The sequence below is a fragment of the Sebastes fasciatus genome, chromosome 9 (assembly GCF_043250625.1).
Source record: "Sebastes fasciatus isolate fSebFas1 chromosome 9, fSebFas1.pri, whole genome shotgun sequence".
Taxonomy (NCBI): domain Eukaryota; kingdom Metazoa; phylum Chordata; class Actinopteri; order Perciformes; family Sebastidae; genus Sebastes; species Sebastes fasciatus.
Genome location: NC_133803.1, coordinates 4,080,297 through 4,101,079, shown reverse-complemented (window position 1 = coordinate 4,101,079; position 20,783 = coordinate 4,080,297). Strand labels below are relative to the sequence as shown.

The 20,783-nt window shown below is 39.6% G+C and overlaps 2 protein-coding genes across 3 annotated transcripts in view; one reads left to right on the top strand and one right to left on the bottom strand.

The window, feature by feature from the left end:
* Positions 1-6,718: 6,718 nt before the first annotated feature.
* Positions 6,719-15,059, top strand: dync2li1 (dynein, cytoplasmic 2, light intermediate chain 1). 2 transcript variants are annotated; one of them, XM_074645524.1, is made up of 13 exons: positions 6,719-6,851; positions 6,957-7,065; positions 7,181-7,215; positions 8,015-8,084; positions 8,480-8,568; positions 8,812-9,010; positions 9,664-9,732; positions 9,976-10,053; positions 10,933-11,012; positions 11,105-11,175; positions 11,356-11,453; positions 12,029-12,121; positions 14,816-15,059. In XM_074645524.1, exons 1-13 carry the CDS (start codon positions 6,838-6,840, stop codon positions 14,876-14,878), a joined length of 1,068 nt encoding a protein of 355 aa, XP_074501625.1. In that variant the 5' UTR covers positions 6,719-6,837; the 3' UTR covers positions 14,879-15,059. The 2 variants fall into 2 exon arrangements, with proteins under 2 accessions (XP_074501625.1, XP_074501626.1); XM_074645525.1 differs by having other exon boundaries at positions 6,765-6,851; positions 6,962-7,065.
* The window catches only part of abcg5 (ATP-binding cassette, sub-family G (WHITE), member 5), a 20,835-nt gene continuing 14,981 nt past the window's right edge, over positions 14,930-20,783 (bottom strand). Inside the window, exons 10-14 of the mRNA XM_074645513.1 lie at positions 19,544-19,682; positions 19,296-19,369; positions 18,442-18,553; positions 18,166-18,278; positions 14,930-16,644 (exon numbers count right to left, since the gene is read on the bottom strand). Coding sequence (XP_074501614.1) covers positions 16,460-16,644; positions 18,166-18,278; positions 18,442-18,553; positions 19,296-19,369; positions 19,544-19,682 — 623 coding nt within the window. The 3' untranslated portion in view covers positions 14,930-16,459. The remainder of the gene's footprint in view (positions 16,645-18,165; positions 18,279-18,441; positions 18,554-19,295; positions 19,370-19,543; positions 19,683-20,783) is intronic.

Genomic DNA, 20,783 nt, shown 5'->3' with positions numbered 1-20,783 from the left:
AGAAACAGAGAGAGAGAGAGAGAGAGAGAGAGAGAGAAGTTGGTCGGATGATAGTGAAGTTGTCAGAGGTAATAATAAAAAATCAAGAACCAGTCACAACGATAGGCAGACGGATCAAACACAAGAAGCGGAGTGGAAAGTAATAATTGAATTCAATCAGGATGGCGGGCACTACCACCCGATCAAATTTACCAGAGCGATCGAAGAGGAGATTGGGAAAATCAAAATGGCCAGGTTCTTGAACAATAAACAAGTGTTGATACATGCAAACAGCAAACAACAGCAGGAGAAGACCCTCAAAATGACAACACTTAAAGGGGAAAAGATGAAGGCTCATATACCTGGAGCAATGGTAAAGTTGAGAGGAGTAATCTCTGGAGTCCCATTGAGTATGTCTATGGAAGATGTTAAACATGAGATTAAAGGTGGTAAAGTAATTGATGCCATATGGATTAACAGTAAAAGGGATGGCTCACTGAAGGAAACCCTATCGGTAGTGGTTCAGTTTGAGAAAACCCTCCCAAAATCGGTGTGAATGGGATACATGAACTACAGCGTGAGGGAATACATTCCCAAACCTCTCAGATGTTATGCATGCCAAAGAATGGGGCACACAGCACAGCAGTGTAAAGGAAAGCTAAGGTGTGCGAGATGTGGAGGACAGCATGAGTATGGAAAATGTGATAAGGATGCAAAGGTTAAATGCTGTAACTGCGGAGGTGAGCATAGTGCTGCGTTTGGAGGATGTGAAGTGCAGAGAGAAGCCAGAGAAGTACAGAAACTTAAGACAATGAACAAAATATCATACGCAGAAGCACTAAAGAAAGTAAGGGCGACAGAAACAAACAACAGGAATTCCAGTGAAATGGACCAAAGAAATGCAGCACAAGGGGATGGTCATGCACTAAGAAATCAATCAATATGCAAAATGCTTGTGCTCATAAATGTAAAGTTAATGATGATTCACTAGTAGTAAACAAAGTGGAATTTGTTGTCTTCATCTGCCACACCATTAATGTTGCAGCTCAGCTAAAAAAGAAGTGATAGAATCAAGACCATAGTGGAGGCAGCAGGAAGATTCCTTTATATATGTGATGTAAAAGCAGATCAGATACATGCACTTCTGACAGCAACTGAGGTTGGGGAAAATGGACAGAATGAGGGTTAAAGTTTTAATTATGGTGCTCCACATACTTCAGTGGAATGCGAGAAGCCTGATAGCTAATGGGCAAGAATTTAAAAAGTATGTATATGAATTAGAAGTAGTACCGGATGTTATATGTGTGCAAGAAACTTGGTTACATCCACATTTAGACTTTGTGATTCCAGGGTTCAGCTCTATAAGACATGATAGAGCTAACAACCAAAATGGTGGAGGGTGTGCAGCCTTTTTCAAAGATAGATCGGCTTACCGGAAGATTAAGTCCCCTGAAGATATGGAAGGTATTGTGGTTGAAATTTGCAGCCCCAGGAATAAAGGACATTTTAAATTAATCAATTTCTATAATCCATGTAGGAACCTAACCTTAGATATGTTCAATGAAATGGCAGGGGAAGTATGAAGAAGGAAATATGGTGTGGGGATTTTAATGCACACAGCAGCTTATGGGGTAGTAATCACACTGACAGTAATGGAAATATAGTGGAAGAAATAATGGAAGAAAGATCATTGGTCTGTCTTAATAATGGCAAAGGCACAAGAATAGATGTGAGTAGGGGTACAGTCTCATGTTTAGATCTTACAATGGTGACAGGTAGTTTGGTGAATGTTTGCGACTGGTATGTTAAGGAAGAGTCAACTATAGGAAGTGATCATTTCCCAGTTCTCACTATAATAAACACAAACGTATGTATGCAGGAAGGGAGCACAATTACAAGGTGGTGTTTTGGCAAGGCTGACTGGGAGAAGTTTACAAAATGTTGTGAGGAGTCAGTTCACTTGGTAATATTAGAAGGAAGCATAGAGGAATGTACAAGTCAAGTTACGGAACATATACTGAATGCTGCAAAACTAATTGTACCAAAACGAACAACACAGGGTAGGAAGAAAGTGGTACCTTGGTGGAATGAGGAATGCAGCATAGCTGTTAAAGAACGAAACAAGGCTTTCAGAGCTCTGAGAAAAAACATGTCACAAGATAATCTCATTGAGTATCAAAGGAAAAGGTCAGTGGCTCGTAGAACAGTCAAATACACCAAAAAGAGGACTTGGAGAGAATGCTGTTCCACCATTGGCCGAGGAGTGAAGATAGGTGATGTCTGGTCCATGTTTAAACAAATGAGTGGGAAAAGGAAGTCAATAAAAATTCCAGCATTGATTGATGGGGAGAGGATGGCAGTATCAGATAAAGAGAAGACGGATGTGTTAGGTAAGGCATTTGCTGCAGTACATAGTGGGGAGCACCTTGATAATATACACAGGCAGCAAAAAGAGCGTGTGCTCAGTGAGAATGAAAACGTGAGAGAGAAGAGAGAGGATGATATGTCAACACTGGATGTGGAATTTACAATGGCAGAGCTCAAAATAGCCTTGACAAATACTGGATATACAGCACCAGGACAAGACCAATTATGTTATGCCATGTTTAGACAACTACCAGTGGAATCATTTAAGTTAGTGTTGAGACTATTTAATAAAATCTGGACGGAGGGAGTCATACCAAGTTGTTGGAAAATGGCAGTAATATTACCATTCAACAAGCCCGGGAAAGATCCTGCTAATCCTGGTAGTTAGAGGCCCATAGCGTTGACATATCACTTACGTATGCAAATGGTTGGAGAAGATAATAGTACATAGATTAATGTATGTTTTGGAACAGAGAGGGTTAGTGAGTAATGTTCAGTGTGGTTTTAGAAAAGGTCGATCTACAATAGATGCTCTAGTTAGAGTAACTAATGAGGTAGAAAAGACACTCAAAATGAAAGAGGTGATGACAATAGTATATTTTGATATAGAAAAAGCATATGATTCTATGTGGAGGGAAGGGCTGCTTATCAAGATAGGTCAAATGGGTATTGGAGGGAGGTTGTATAATTGGGTAATGGACTTTTTAACAGACAGGAAATTTAAAGTCAAAGTTGGAACAGAAGTATCTAAGGACTACAATACAGACGTAGGCAAAGTTGTTGGTACCCTTCCGTTAAAGAGAGAAAACCCCACAATGGTCACTGAAATAACTTGAAACTGACAAAAGTAATAATAAATAAAAATGTACTGAAAATTAACTAATGAAAATCAGCTGTTGCTTTTGAATTGTGGTTCAACAGAATCATTTTAAAAAACAAACTAATGAAACTGACCTGGACAAAAAATGATGGTACCCCTAGAAAAGATGTAAAATAATTTGACCGTAGGGACATATTAAACTAAGGTGTGTCCTGTAAATAGCATCACAGGTATCTTCAAACTTGTAATCAGTCAGTCTGCCTATTTAAAGGGTGAAAAGTAGTCACTGTGCTGTTTGGTATCATGGTGTGTACCACACTGAACATGGACCACAGAAAGCTAAGGAGAGAGTTGTCTCAGGAGATCAGAAAGAACATTATAGACCTTCATGTTAAAAGGTAAAGGCTATAAGACCATCTCCAAGCAGCTTGATGTTCCTGTGACTACAGCTGAACATATTATTCAGAAGTTTAAGGTCCATGGGACTGTAGCCAACCTCCCTGGACGTGGCCACAAGAGGAAAATTGATGACAAATCGAAGAGACGGATAATACGAATGGTAACCAAAGAGCCCAGAACAACTTCCAAAGAGATTAGAGGTGATCTCCAAGGTCAAGTTACATCAGTGTCAGATCGCACCATCCGTCACTGTTTGAGCCAAAGTGGACTTAATGGAAGACAACCGAGGAGGACACCAAATCATAAAAAAGCGAGACTGGAATTTGCCAAAATGCATATTGACAAGCCACAAAGCTTCTGGGAGAATGTCCTTTGGACAGATGAGACAAAACTGGAGCTTTTTGGCAAGTCACATCAGCTCTATGTTCACAGACGCAAAAATGAAGCATTCAAAGAAAAGAACACTGTACCTAATGTGAAACATGGGGGAGGCTCGGTTATGTTATGGGGCTGCTTTGTTGCATCTGGCACAGGGTGTCTTGAATCTGTGCAGGGTGCAATGAAATCTCAAGGCTATCAAGGCATTCTGGAGCGAAATGTGCTGCCCAGTGTCAGAAAGCTTGGTCTCAGTTGCAGGTCATGGGTCCTCAAACAGGATAATGACCCAAAACACAGCTAAAAACACCCAAGAATGGCTAAGAACAAAACATTGGACTGTTCTGAAGTGGCCTTCTATGAGCCCTGATCTAAATCCTAATGAACATCTGTGGAAGGAGCTGAAACATGCAGTCTGGAGAAGGCACCCTTCAAACCTGAGACAGCTGGAGCAGTTTGCTCACGAGGAGTGGGCCAACATACCTGTCGACAGGTGCAGAAGTCTCATTGAGAGTTACAGAAATCACTTGATTGCAGTGATTGCCTCAAAAGGTTGTGCAACAAAATATTAAGTTACGGGTACCATCATTTTTGTCTAGGCCAGTTTCATTAGTTTGTTTTTTTAAATGATTCTGCTGAACCATAATTCAAAAACAATATCTGATTTTCATTAGTTAATTTTCAGTGAATTTTTATTTATTATTACTTTTGTCAGTTTCAAGTTATTTCAGTGACCATTGTTGGTTTTTCTTTCTTTAACGGAAGAGTACCAACGATTTTGCCTACGTCTGTATATAAAATGGAACCCCCCAGGGGAGTGCAATCAGCCCGGTGTTGTTTAACATAATGATAAATGACATATTTAAATATTTAGATGGATGCATCAAATCAGCGATATATGCAGATGATGGGGCAATATGGATGAGGGGAAGAAATGTGCCATATGTGATGGAAAATATAAGGAAAGCAATAGAGAAAGTGGAGAAATGGTCATATGAGTGGGGATTCAAAATGTCAACAAATAAATCATGTTATATGATATTTACAAAAAAGTGAAACATTAATACTGAGAATTTAACATTATATGGTCAGTTGATGGAGAGGGTGAATGAATACAAATATCTGGGTCTATGGTTAGACAGTAAATATACATGGCATGTTCATATAAAACATCTGGAAACAAAATGCAAAAAAGTAATAAATTTACTACGAGCTGTGGCTGGATGTAACTGGGGGGCAGATAAACAGTCATTGATTGACATCTATAGGGCGGTCATGAGGTCAACAATAGATTATGGTTGTATAGTTTATGGAGCAGCAGCAAAGACATCATTACAAAAAGTGGATAGAGTACAGTGTAGAGCATTACGGTTATGTATCGGAGCTATCAAGTCAACGCCCATTAATGCAGTGTTAATTGAAGCAGAAGAGACTACACTTGAGTTAAGAAGAGAGAAATTAGCTCTAGCTTCCTGGGTCAGGTTAAAAGGAAGCGGAGAAGAAAATCCTACAAAGGTAACATTACAAAACTGTTGGGAATACTCTAAGTTTCAAGGGTATGGATTTGGATGGACAATGGAAGAAAAAGTAAGGACATATGGATTAGAGGCCTTAGAGTTCACCAGGTCGACACCAATAAGCAGCGTACCCCCCTGGCTGCTCCCAGAAGTTAAAATAGACATGAGTATCATTGAAAAGAAAAGGGAATGGCAAGTAAATGAAGTGGGAGTTAAAACAAGTGTGTACCTAAGGAACAGCTATAATAATTATCTCAAAATATATACAGATGGATCCAAAAATAAACAGGAGTGTGTGGGAGTTGGTGTATATATTCCAGAATTTAAAATATCTATTTCCAAAAGAATTTCAAACCAGGTATCAGTGTACACAGCAGAACTAGTGGCAATCATTATTGCAATGCAGTGGGTTGAGGAGGTCAGACCTGACAGAGTGGTGATATGCACGGATTCAAAAGCTGTTTTGGAAAGTATACATTCAACAAAAGCTGTAAGGCAAGATCTAATCATTGAATTGTACTATAGCTTGCTAAGACTACACAGAGGGGGTATAGATGTATTATTCTGTTGGGTTCCAGCACACGAGGGGGTGAAAGGAAATGAGTTTGCAGATAAACTAGCAAAAAGTGCACTGCAAAAAGACATTACAGTACCAGTTTTACTTGGGAAAGGAGAAGGAAAAGCTGTGATTAAAAGGAAAGGAGTGGAGATATGGCAGAAAAGATGGGAGGAGGACCAGAAAGGAAGGAGATGTTTCAAAATACAAAAGTCGGTCATAACAAAGAAATATAAAGAAAGGAACAGAAGGGAAGAAATCATCATAACAAGACTCAGACTGGATCACACAGGTCTTAATGGCACTTTGGCTTTAATGGGGAAAAGGAACAGTGACAAGTGTGGGGATTGTGGTGTTAAAGAAAATGTTCAGCATATCCTAATTCATTGTAAAAAGTATGAGGCTGAAAGACAAAGACTACAGGACCAAGTCAGAGAGGAGGGACGGGATTGGGATCTGATGGGGATACTGGGAACAGAGGGTGAGGGGGTTGAAGGCACCAGGAAGGCATTATTAATGTTCTTAAGAGACACAGGATTGGTGGATAGAATTTAAGAGTAGCAGTAATGTGTAAATGACATGATGTTACACACTCTTGTACAGTAGGTGGCGGTATGCACCTTAAAGTTGGTTGCGATCCGCCAGAAACCGAGAGAAGAAGAAGAAGAAGAAGGTACTACATTTCCCAAAATGCTCACTAACAGTAACAGTTATTACGTCATCAAAATGCGCCGTTACCCTGGCAACGCTTTTCACCCTTCGGTTATAGCCATTTAGCTAGCTTTAGTTTTCAAGTCCTCAAAGCTCGCAAAATATCACATTTGATGCCAAAAATAAGGTGAGAATCAGTTTGTGTGCCCATTCTCTTATGTTGAACACTGTCTTAGAAATAATAGCATGTTTCTTTATGAAAAACGTGTCGCTTTTGTGTTGTGTCTGTCAGCTCAGACACGCTGTGGGAGCAGGCTGCGGCGGAGGTCCACAGTCTGGAGGCTGCAGGTGAGGAGGAGGTCTGCGAGAGGACCGTGTTCCTGATGGGGAGCAAGGCGGGGGTATGTTCACCGTCGGGCCAACACTGCTGCTACATGCATTGCTTTCTAATGGAAACACTCTTCTCTTGATATTAACTAAGTTGTAGCTAATAAACTCACCTTTGCTTTTTTTCAGGGTAAAACGTCCATTCTGCTCAGATGCCTCGACAGGTGAGTCTGTGTGGGTGAAGTTAGGTGATCAACTCTCATCTTAACTCATGATAACCCTGTTTGTATTCTGTATTTAAAGAAGAACCAAAACACATTTAAACATCAGTTATTAATAATAATGACATGAGCATGGAAGTTCAGTCTTTACCTTCAGGAACAGGATGCATCATTTATAATCTGCATTTAATAGCTGTGGTGGCAGTTTCTGTTAAAACAAGACACAAGCCAAGGTCACAACTTGTCTTTCAAGTAAATTTAAATCTGCAGATGGACTCACGAGCACAGTCAACTGAGTGAACTGAAACAAGTGAGCCCTGAAACACAAGAATAGTCAGGCCTTTATACATACTAATACATAACACACAGATAAGTGCAGAGTCATGAAAAAATAGTAAAGTGAATCATTATCCTGAAGTCAGCACAGAACAGACAACAGCATCACAAGACATAACGAGTACTTCAGCCATCCTTTGTTTACAGAGGTTATCCGTCAGAAGACGAAACTGTTGGGTCACTGTTTTAATGCTTATGGTGACAAGGTCTGCTAGATTACTAAAGGTACAGTGTTAACTTTGGCCTACTCCTCGGGGGTCTTGGAGTGTCTATTGTAGATATGGAAATTTCCATTACATAGCTCTCAAAGCTTTCAGCTGCATCTCATACCTGACACCTGAGCCAGCTCCATTTGATAGAAATTAAAAACACAGCAAGTTTAGGTGGCAAGCACTGGAAGTTCTTACATTGATCCTTTTACTTTTGTGTTGTTAAACAACAATAATACTGTGTTTTTATCCACCAGGGATGAAACATCCAAGCCAACTCTGGCGCTGGAGTACACTTTTGGCAGACGGGCCCGGGGACACAACACAGTAAGGAAGCCCTGTTAGACTTGGACACTTTGGAAAAAGACACACACACAACTGATAATCCTGATAAGTTCTGACCTCTTCAGACCAACAATTTTTTTTTATTTCTAAGAAAGAGTTGTGTGAAAAGTTAACCCTTGTAAAGAGCTACAGAAGACTACATTCATTCACCACAACTTCCAGTATTCCAGCACATTGAGAACAATGCACCAGGCTCACTGTGAGAGTTGGTGTGTTTATGTGACATGATATGCTATTCACGTAAACCCACTGGTGTTCTATTACTCCAGTAAATACCTTACTTTGTTTGTACTAAATGCTGCAGAAGTGTAAAATGGGTGTACGATTGCACATAACGTGTAATGAGATGGTGTGATAAAACTGATTTCCTCTTTCAGCCCAAAGACATCGCACACCTCTGGGAGCTGGGAGGGGGGATCTCTTTGTCAGACCTGGTCCAGATCCCCATCACTCCTGTCAGCATCAGGTAGGTCACCTCCACACATTTCACAGTTCACTGTTTTAGAGTAAGGGGCCGGGTTTGACATGTTCTGAATGTGAGTATTGTTTATGTTTCTATTCAGATTATTGTATGTGAATCTTTTACGTCAGTATGGTAAGAACAGCAGTGCCATGCCAGTAAAGAAATGGGGTTTTCTTGGTGCTGTAGCAACACCTTCTTTTATGTATCCTCCTGCCAGAGCACAAAGTCCTTCTTGTCTTTTCCCAGGTCTCTCTCTGTCATCCTAATTCTGGACCTGTCTAAACCCAACGCCCTGTGGGGAACCATGGAAAAGCTGCTGCAGGCAGCACAAGCTCAGTTGGAGAAAGTCTCCTCCCAGGCACAACAAGCACAGAAAGCCAAACCTGGAGCCAAACACCAGACGCCTGTCCACTCAGCAGCACGCGTCTTACCTAAAGACTATCCTGTAAGACCTCAGCTCATTATATCAGCATAGTCTTTTTTTTCAGTGCAGGGCGACACGCAGCATATTTCAAGAAGTTTTGAAATGCATGAACTACCTGAGGAATGCTCATCCTTCATTACAGGCTCATAGAAAATGCTTATATGTCACAAATTAAAGTGTGAAAGACTAATGTTAAAGAGGACCCATTATGTTTATTTTCAGGCTCATACTTGTATTTTGGGTTTCTACTAGAACATATTTAAATGCTTTAATGTTCAAAAAAATGCTTTACTTTTCTCATACCAGCTGTGCTGCTGCATCTTTCGTCACCCTCTGTCTCTCTTCTGTGGGGGAGAGTCACTCCCTTTGACGTTGACTTTGGGCTTTGTAACTTTGCAGACCTTTTATATGCACAAAAAAACTATATAATACACTAAAGGACAGGGAAAGCACAAAAACATAATAAGTCCTCTTTAACAAACTAAACCAACATGGTGAACTCCAGCTATTTTGATATCAAAATGAAAGTTTATCAAGTCTCACCTCACAGTGCAGACAAAGTTGAAATAAGATGTGTAAGGCTTTTTTTGTAGATGAAATGGGAATTTTTTTTTAGTCCAGTGCAGATGTAAGATGATACATGTATCCTTAATTAACTCTGACTTTGTCAACAGGACAGAGAGCTGATCAGTCCCTTTCCTGTTCCTCTGCTGATCATTGGCAGCAAATATGACATCTTCCAGGTAAAACTCATGCTTCAACCTAAATGCTACTTATTGAGCCGGTCTCATTGTGGCTAAATGACATACATTTTATGATATTTGAAATGCCTAGTTGTGCAACTTAAAATGTCTTTTAGGCAGAGAAGTTGTTAAAAGGTTTGGTGCGTTATAGTCACAGTTGTATTGGTGTAACAGCTTGGATCCTGGTATGATTTGTGTAACACTTTATTGAGGGAGAGTTTTTTTGTTCCATATGTGTTGCAGGAATTTGACTCTGAGAAGAAGAAAGTGGTTAGTAAAACACTGCGTTTCGTTGCCCACTACTACGCAGCCTCTCTTATTGTAAGTGTGCTTTTACTTTACATGAAATATTTACATTTAACATAACTTTTGATTAAAACATACTGTAATTTGAACTTTTTAATCTTTTTTTCTTTGTCTTACTGTTTGGGCTGTCAATCAATTCAAATATTTAATCACAACTTAATCGCACATTTTTTATCTGTTCTAAATGTACCTTAAAGGGAGATTTGTCAAGTATTTAATACCCTTATCAACATGGTAATGGACAAATATGCTGCTTTATGCAAATGTATGTAAATATTTATTATTGGACATCAATTTTCAACACAAAACAATGACAGATATAGTCCAGAAACCCTCACAGGTACTGCATTTAGCATAAAAAAATATGCTCAAATCATAACATAGCAAACTGCAACCCAACAGGCAACAACAGCTGTCAGTGTGTCAGTGTGCTGACTTGACTATGACTTGCCCCAAACTGCATGTGATTATCATAAAGTGGGCATGTCTGTAAAGGGGAGACTCGTGGGTACCCATAGAACCCATTTACATACACATATCTTGAGGTCAGAGGTCAAGGGACCCCTTTGAAAATGGCCATGCCAGTTTTTCCTCGCCTAAATTTAGCGTAAGTTTGAAGCTTTGATTAACCTCCTACACGACAAGCTAGTATGACATGGTTGGTACCAATGGATTCCTTAGGTTTTCTAGCTTCAAAAACTGAGCGCGCTACAACCTAAAAATCACAAGTTGCATTAATGCGTTAAAGAAATTAGTGGCGTTAAAACAAATTTGCGCACATTAACTTTGACAGCCCTACTTACTATTGAATCCATCCATTCTATCAACTGGTGCTGATCCACTTGTCTTGTATTCCATTTCTCTTTCTGTTTCTGTGTCTAATCTTTTCACCAGTTCACGAGCATCAAGTCGGAGAGCCTAATGTCAAAAACCAAGAGCTTCTTCTCCCACCTGGCTTTTGGTCTGGACAGAGGGTGAGGAGGATAACACAGCATTGTACACCAACTAGCAGTGGAATGTAATGCATTGGTTGTATTTTTTATTCTCTTTTTAATGTTGTGATCAGGAAGAATGTGTCCTGTGACTCCACCAAGCCTCTCATCATTCCAGCTGGCTCTGACTCCTTCAGCCAAATAGGTGAGCACAGCACCACCCGGTGGCCAAAAGCAGTAATGCCTTTAAATGGAATTAAAATGCTATTGCTGTGCTGTGTTGTAATAAATACACATGATTTAGAGCCACCTTCTTCCTTGACATTTGTTGATGTGAACAGAATTGTGTGATATCGTGTTTGAAATAATGTTCCTATTACTTTAGGTTCCCCTCCTGCCAGTGATGTAGACATTTCTTCTCTGCATGCCAAAAACCCAAGAGACCTCTGGAGGAAAGTCTACGAGCGTGTCTTCCCCCAAGAGGTAGTTCAAACACTGGCGGCACCTTTGTCTTTATCCGAATTGCAAAGTGCAACTGATTTGGCCTCTGATATTTAAAGGTCTTATTGATAACATTTTTATGTAGACATCCACAGAGCCTTTAGAAAAGTGCCAAATAAAAGTGTGGCTTTTCCTGAAAAAAATTATTATGACTGTGAATTAATAATTAAAAAAATTTTGGAGGGTCCAAAATGAATGTTTTGTTTATCTCTCTGGAAGATATCTGACGTTCGGTTCCCACTTCTAACAAGGCTTGTGAGCCAATAGTATAACGGCGTTGGTATCTTAGAGTATCTCTGGGTCGTCAGTTAGTGTTTAAAAAACGGATAAATGACTGAGATTGACGCTAAGACTTGTTGTGAAGTGAATGCAATTGAACGGGGGAGGGAGAATGCAAAATCTAGTGGCTGACTGTTATCAATGTTATCAATAGCACCTTTAGGAAAATGAACACCTTCACACTGGACAATCATATCCACAGCATTCCTTCTTATAAATATGCATGTTTACATGAACAAGGAGCTCTGTAAACAGTCCATTTGACTTTGTCTTTACAGAATACCAGTGAGCAGAGGGAACTAAAGGATCCAGCCAAAGACCAACAGTACAGTGAGCCTCAGATTGATGCCATGAGAGCCCAGAAAGACCAGGTAACACATCTTGACCAATCACACGCTTGTTTTATTACGTTATAGCCGCACAGTTGTGAAAACTATGGCAATACTCATCATTCACCTATGATTCTGGACAGGCTATGCTATCAGTGTTATGACTCATGAGTTGGCAGTATGGCGATCAATCAGTGTTCACCAGAAATTCCTGTTCACTTATCTGTGCTTTGTGGCTCTTACTTTAACCTCCCTGTGAAGAGGAGCAAGTATTGAGGAAGATTACAGATTTTAGGAAACATTAAAGGGGAAATGAAGAAGATTAGTATCAACGATACAGCGCTACATTTTCTAGTTGATTAAGAGGTCAGATTTAATAGCCTGGGCAGGGTGACATTTCAGAGTGCTCAAAATTCGTAACGATAATTATTTATAACATTTTATTTGATATATAATGTGAGTAATGTAGTTACTTTGGTTTATTGAGGTCACATAAAAAACATCGGTTGTTACCCTTCTACTGCCCAATCTAAGCTGAATTAAATATGAATTCAGACTTTATCAGAGAGACAAATAGATTGAACACTTTCTTGTGCACTTTGGTCCACACCTGTCTTAAACCAGGATAATGTTCCAGAGTAACCTTCTGTCCTACAGCAGCCTGTATGCAGCAGTGTTTCTGTCATGCTCTCATTAACAGGCTGTAATAAATCCCGTGGTTCTAACCTCAGAGATCAGTAGTGTTCCTGTTGGCCTGTCCTGTTGAACGACAGTAACCTCACAATGCTGCTATCGCTGTCTGACTCACCTGATATTGCTCATCTGGTTCTGCCATTGGACGGCACATAGTGTAATTAGTCTGGGTAACCAATAAGAGATAAAGGGTAAAGGTTTAGTCCAACAGACTACATGTATAGAGGAAATGGAAATGTGTAATACACTTAACATATTAAAAGTTATATTTAAAAATAAAATGAATAACAAAAACAAAACTGAGATGAACACTAGTGTGCATATTAATTTTTGTTTGGGATTTTTGGGTATATAAAAAGAACATTTTATTTTGTTTCTTTCATTTTCACTGAATACATTTAAAGTGAATTTTTCAAAATAATGAATGTTAAAAGGGTAGGTGTAATAAGCTAAGGCTCCAGCTTACACCTTTTTTCAGTTAGTATACACTTTCTTTGGTTTGTCAATACTTTCAAAAGCAATGATTTATTGCTGTTTTTATTATTTATTATATGTGCATTTGAGATGAATAAGATAAAAAGATCAAAATAAACTAAACTAAATATTAAAGAGGAAAAGTGTGTGAAGGCCTATTTGCATGTCAGGGCACTCATCTGTCTGAGTTTGTGTTCCCTTATTAGACCCAGTTTGTGCCTCTTATGTGTTATTATTTCATTTGTGTCACAAAGCTAAACATCTTTTTTTTCTGGAAGATAAATCCCTGCCATCTTTCAAACATCCAGAACATAATTTAACAACAAGTAACGCAGTGTTGAAGGCATTTCTAGAATCCTCAAAGACTCTTCTGCCCATCTGGATCACGAAAAATTTCCCAACAAGAACAAGGTCAAACAAATGAATGCATTTCCTTCCTCCATAAAACAGTTGCAAAGCTGTTTTTTCTTAAAAGTTTGAATCCTGCATTGTTAACTTGCATAATTACTAGCAAAGAGCCTTTTTCTTCCCTGCATTTGCTGGCATATTGTTTCATATCTTGGCCCATTACCACGTTGACTTTACCATTGGCAGGAATTTATCGACCATACTATATTACACAAGTATGACTATATCAAAAAATAACTCAGAAGAGCCGAGAAAACTGCATATTCCTGTGCAACCTTTTCAAAGTAAGAACATATGACTGAATCATTCCTACATTTTAACATTTTTATGTAGACAAATATATATATATATAAAAAAAATACATCCACAGAGCCTTTAGAAAGGTGCCAAATAAAAGTGGCTTTTCCTGAAAAAAATTGTTTTGACTGTGAATTAATCATTTTAAAGATTTTGGCGGGTCCAAAATGAATGTTTTGTTTATCTCTGTGGAAGATATCTGCCGTCTGGTTCCCACTTCTAACAAGGCTTGTGAGCCTGTAGTAAAACAACGTTGGTATCTCAGGGTCATCAGTTAGTGTTGATTGTTAACTAGCTGAGATTGACGATAAGTGCCTGGCAACGACTTGTTGAGAAGTGAATGCAATGGAACGGGGGAGGGGTAATGCAACATCTTAGTGGCTGAATGTTATCAATAGCACATTAAATGCAAAATCTTATTAAAATGGCAAAATCTGAAAGAGGTTTTTAACACTTCTGTCGAGTTCTCCTTTACATAGCGCTAGCCTGCAGACCTACTTTTCCAAAGTATAGACCAACTGGAGGAAATACCAAAATAGCCCAGTTGACTGGCTCATGACAAAGCCTGAATTCATGTTTGATGTTTGGAGTCCATGAACTGTTAAGACATAATTCAGTGTTCATCTAAATGCATCACATGTTGCTGGTGTTGTAAACATCATGTTATCTGTACTCTATATACTGTATCTATATTTACATGTCTGTGCAGGAGAACAAAACCTTCTTTACTTTTATGAGTTTGCTGGCATTTCTGCATTATAGTGTATGTCCGTGCAACCGCCTGCACTTTTTCATAGTACTTCATTGATGTAGAAAAAGTGTCATGTTTTTCCTTCTCTCTTTCTCTCTGCATCTGTTCTTCAGGAGTTGGAGCAGTATAAGAGGAACGCAGCTAAGTCGTGGAAAGGACTGGAGCTGGAGACATGAAAGATAATCGGCTTCATGGTCACACACACATAACACCACATATCATATTAATGTAAATACATTATACACTTTGCTTTATTTATTTCATTTTGTGTCTATTTTAAACATAACAAAACTACTTGTATACTTATGATACAAATGTGTTTTAAAAAATAAACAATTTTACATTATTAGAATAATACAATACACTTCCTATTCTTGAAACATTACAATCACAATATTTAAACAAAACAATAATGTATGCAATACATATGTGACATTTTAGTGCTTAGAACGTGGATATTCTTCTGGTACTTGATGACACACAGCAGTCCATCATTACATTTTTAATCAAATGTGTGATTTATAGTTTAAGACTGTACTTTACATGTTCCACTTTGTATATACTTTTATATAAAAACTAGGGCTGTCAATCGATTAAAATATTGAATCGCAATTAATCGCATGATTGACCATAGTTAATCACAATTAATTGCAAATTGATTGCACATTTTTAATATGTTCAAAATGTACCTTAAAGGGAGATTTGTCAAGTATTTAATACTCCTATCAACATGGGAGTGGGCAAATATGCTGCTTTATGCAAATGTATGTATATATTTATTATTGGACATAACAACAGCTGTCAGTGTGTCAGTGTGCTGACTTGACTATGACTTGCCCCAAACTGCATGTGATTATCATAAAGTGGGCATGTCTGTAAAGGGGAGACTCGTGGGTACCCATAGAACCCATTTACATTCACATATCTGAAGGTCAGAGGTCAAGGGACCCCTTTGAAAATGGCCATGCCAGTTTTTCCTCACCAAAATTTAGTGTAAGTTTGCAGCATTATTTAACCTTCTTTGCGACAAGCTAGTATAACATGGTCAGTACCGATGGATTCCTTATGTTTTCTAGTTTCATATGATGCCAGTATCTTCAGCTTTAAAAGCCCGCTACAACCTCCGAAAGATCGATAGAAATTAGTGGCGTTAAAATTATTTGGTGTTAACGCATTATTATCGCGTTAACTTTGACAGCCCTAGTACTTTTATATAAATACAATTAATTTCACATCAGTGCAGATACTTGTTCCGATAGTGCCTACGTAAATTATACAGGACCTTATGTTGAATCTATGTGGTCCGTTTCAGTCGTTGTTTGAGCCCAATCAGTGTTAAAGCAGCAGGTTGATGTACGGTGCTTTTTAGTACTAGGACTACTATTTAGCTGTCATACCAGGTGGTTTATTGTCAATGGCTGCTTCCCAGTTAACACAGATTAACTCTGCTGTACTGTACACTTTGCACTCTGCACTGGGTCTTCTTTTTTTTAGAGAAAATGTCTAACAGAAGCTCTTTGCACTTGCATCATTGCTCTGAATTATATAATACTTTATTCTGTAAAAGTGCTTACACAGAAATATTCCTAGAATGTTGGTGGAACGGGTGCAAACACATGATATGTGTTAACAGGAGCCACCTCATCGTCTCTGAATAACATCATACTGTAAAGCTGTTCCCTAAATCATCTTTACAACCAAACTCAGTTTATCATCCTTGTTTTAAACACAAGATTCTCCCATGTGTGTCTGTGGCTTTAGTGACGTACAAGCCTGTCTCTGATCCTGAAGCTGATCATGCCCAGCAGCAGGAGAGCAGGGAGGAAGGAGTAGAGGAGAACAAAGTCTAGTGTGTATCGAGACAGAGCGCCAGGATAGCCTTCATCAATGATCTGACTGCCTTGAGTGATCATACAGGCTCCCGGCAAAGGTTTGGAAGTATCTGCAACAGCACACCAGAGAGAAAGAAAGTTTGTCTGGTTTTAAAGAGTCCTTCAGTTCCCAAAACAGCCAATGAGTGTCCTTCAATCAGGGTCGGCTCTAGCCCTTTTGGTGCCCTACTGTAGGTGAAAGTCGGATTGGGAGCCTCCCCCCTAGAGCGGCCGCTCTAGGGTTAGGGTTTGGGTTCAACCCCCCAGAACCCTAACCCTAGCCCCGTAAACGGCAACACACTTCCGACATCACAATGGTTTTAAGACAAAAATTAAGATTTTAATTTTCATAAATAACTGTATTTATTATGTATTTAATTGTATTAACAAATACGTTTGGCCGGGCAGATGAAAAAGTGTAAAAAAGAGTGTTACAGGGGAGAAAAGTATTTCTTTCTTTCTGTCTTCATTTGTTACCTCAATGCAGAAAATGAGGAAAGGTGCCAACCGACATTTTTTTTTTTTTTTAGAGCACGACCAGCAGAAGGTGGCGTCCTAGGCAACCGCCTGTACAGTATGTCCTGTGCCTTAAACCGGTCCTGCCTTCAATCTGTCCTGCCATGTGTCCTTGAACACTGAACATAAAGTACTCGTTAAGGCATTGATAGAAGAAACGATAACTTTGAATTAACATTTCCTTATTACCTCCGAAGGAGGTTATGTTTTCGCCGGCGTTGGTTCGTTGGTTTGTTTGTCTGTCTGTTAGCAGGATTACTCCAAAAGTCCGCAATGGATTTAAATGCATCTTTTTGGAGGGTGTGGTGTGGCACAATGAACAATCCATAAGATTTTGGTGGTGATCCGGATCATGATCCGGATTCAGGAATTTTTTTAAGGATTCCGATCAGCCAGAACATTAAGACCTCTGGGTCGAACACATACGCAGTGTAACTTATGATGCGTTGATGACGCATGACCCCGCCTCTTTCCTTCAGAGAGAGACACAGAGAGAGAGCGGGGGGTGGGTAGGGGACAACTGTAGATTCTGCTTTTTTTCACATTAAACTCTGAAATTACAGTTGAGTCCGACCAAAGCACACTTGGTGATTGCTGGAAAGAGTAACGACGACGGTTTAGGTGAGTTTTATTTTGTTTCTGTCCAGTTTGAATGAAGTGTTTTACGATGCTCCGCTATGGTCAGCTGATCTCAACATAAACAGAAATACACATGAATGATGGCACAAGCTGAACGGAGAGGGGGGGGGGGGGGGGCAATTGTACTCGGGCAGCTTGGCGGAGGTCTGCGCTCTCCGAGTGCTATTCTAGTTGTAAATGTAATCCAGGACTAGATTTTCCTACAGGGGCAAAACCTATTCCCAGTATCCTCTTCAGTTAGTGATGTCAAGGCAAAGTACTTTAACTTTTTACAACATCAAACACTGTCAAAAACAGTGTTTACTCATGCTGGGACACATTGTTTGTGAGCTGTAAATACAATTTGTAAAGAGTTAAATGATTGTATCTATGGGTCCCTTTTCATTCTCAGGGTAGATGGACACAGAAGATGGTTCCATGGTAAAAAAACAACTTACTGCATGTGAAGTTGAGTCCGTGGAACTCAGTGACTATGAGCAGCTCACAGCTGTACTTCTGGAAGGTCAGGTAGCTGAGCCACTGGAATACCTTCGGCATCTTCTGGGTGCTCCTGTTGAGAGGAAGAGGAAGGTGTGTTACCGGTAGCATATGTCTAATATCTTCAGACCTGAAAAAGTTGCCTTATTAAAGGTCCAAATCACAAAGGGCTTGGCATAAAGTTACTTAAACTTGCTAATTGCTTGCTACATTAAAATAGATATTTGGTGGCTCACCTTAGGAAGCCGGATCCCACCAAGATCCCTGCAATATTGAGCAGAGCCACTCCAGTGTTGACCATGTTAGGGTTTTGGACAATTCCTAATAGCACTACAGTCAGCAACTCACCTGAGGAAAAGAAATAATACATACTAACATACAACTAAAAACCATAACCAGTGGAAACATAGGGCTGTCAATCTATTAAAATCGTACCTTAAAAATGTACCTTAAAGCTGCAGTGGGTAGAAATGGAGCAAATATGATTAAAAATACTGTATGTGATTATCATATAGTGGGCATGTCTGTAAAGGGGAGACTCGTGGGTACCCATAGAACCCATTTTCATCTTGAGGTCAGAGGTCAAGGGACCCCTTTGAAAAGGGTCATGCCAGTTTTTTTCCTCGCCAAAATTTAGCGTTTGTAGCGTTATTTAGCCTCCTTCATGACAAACTAGTATGGCATGGTTGGTGCCAATGAATTCCTTTGGTTTTGTAGTTTCATATGATCTTCACTCTAGTTCTAAAACTGAGCCCGCTACAACCTAAAATTCACAAGTTGCACAAGAAATTAGTGACGTTAAAACAAATTTAGCTTTAAGCTTTAAGCTTTAACACGTTATTATTGCGTTAACTTTGACAGCACTAATTAAAAGGGATCTTCACAACACTGGTGTTTCTAAAATGCTGAATATTTAGAGCCTATCCCTGTCAAAGTGTTGGCAGCAAACTGGTAATTAAGACAGAAGTTACAAGACACGAATCATGGAGATAAGCAGACAAGCACGTCCCTATAATCATTTGCTTTGAAGCAAAAGAAGATGATTGTAAATATGTGCTTGGGATCTTCTCCATGTGTGTAATCAGCTTACCTATAATGTGTGGCACCAGGACTACAGCAGAATAACACAGGAAGCGCAAGCTGTCAGGGTGCATCCCCACCGTCCTGAGAGGAACCGGGGCAAAAAATAGAAGAGATAAAAAGAAGCGTTAGTGCTGAGAGAGGTTGAGTTTTAAGTTGATGACGCGCATATAGAATATGGGATCCATTAAATCCTTTAGGGAGGTTCAGTGTGCAGCTTGATGCCACATGGCAAACACATACACACTTACTACTCACCAGTAGAGGAAGGAGGTGAAGATGAAAACACTCAGGATGCTCAAGGGCAGGATGTGGAAGATGTAGGCCAAGAACATTTGCCATTTACTGTACAGACCATCCTGACTCTCCTGATCACTGATGGCTCGCAGCGCCGGGACTGTTGAGAACAGCAGATAATATGAGTGAAAAAGAGGAGAAACATTTAAAGCTGAAGTAGGCGAGATTGGAGCAAATATGATTAAAAAAAGTTATTTTTATAAAACGCTCGCTATATCCTGACAGTATTACATGAAACAGGTAACCTGAAAAAAATCATGTGCCTCTGTGTCCTCTGTGTCCTCCGGTGTCCTCTGGTGCTCCTAACGGCATCTGCAAGATTTCACAGACCGGAGGAAAACAAGCAGTAAGAGCTGATCTGAGGTCTGCTGTCCATCTGCCGTCTATGAGAGCCGGCTGTCAATCACTCGCGAACTCCGACCAAACGGTCAAACTAGGCAGCGCTGATCAAATATGAATCAATATTATGTTACGTTAATGCCTATTTCTCTCCTCAAATGTTTTCAGAATCATCTTGTAGTGTACAGTTTAGCTGTAAAATGAGAAAGTTTGTGATGCCGCCATTGTGAAATTTGGTGAAGGATCGCCAAGTTCCGGTCACATGACCGGAGCACAGCCAATAGGAACACTCTCTCAATGAAATGACCTGTGATTGGTCAAAGTCTCCCGTCACGGGCTAGATTTTCTAAAGCCTGAAAACAGAGCCATGAGGAGGAGCAGAAGTCTAGTTATCTCTCAGAACGTTTGATTTACAATATGCTGAAAGGTTATTATGGAATTTTTGCCCAATGATGCCAAAAATATACTGCCTACTGCCACTTTAACACTGAAAGTCCTCGGAGGCGAGTCAAAAAAAGAGAAAAAAATTCTGGTGATCTATTTTCTAAGTCAGATCTAAATTGTTTTCTCTCATTTGTTTATGACAGAAGAACAGAAAAAAATAAGATTTTACCAGGATAATCTTTATAAATTCCTTAAATTATTTTTGCAATCTGTGAAAGCAGGTTCGCAGGTTCAAATGCAGCTTGGGGCCCTTCTGTGTGGAGTTTACATGTTCTCCCTGTGTTAGAGTGGGTTTTCTCCGGGTTCTCCGGTTTCCTCTCACAGTCCAAAGTTATAGTTACGTGTTGACTCTAAATGGCCCGTAGGTGTGAATGTGAGCGTGAATGGTTGTCTGTCTCTATGTATCAGCCCTGTAATA

Coding starts and splice junctions, on each gene's coding strand:
- dync2li1 (XM_074645524.1), top strand. Junction 11,176..11,355: donor TGACTCCTTCAGCCAAATAG/GTGAGCACAGCA, acceptor CTATTACTTTAG/GTTCCCCTCCTGCCAGTGAT. Junction 11,454..12,028: donor AGCGTGTCTTCCCCCAAGAG/GTAGTTCAAACA, acceptor TTGTCTTTACAG/AATACCAGTGAGCAGAGGGA.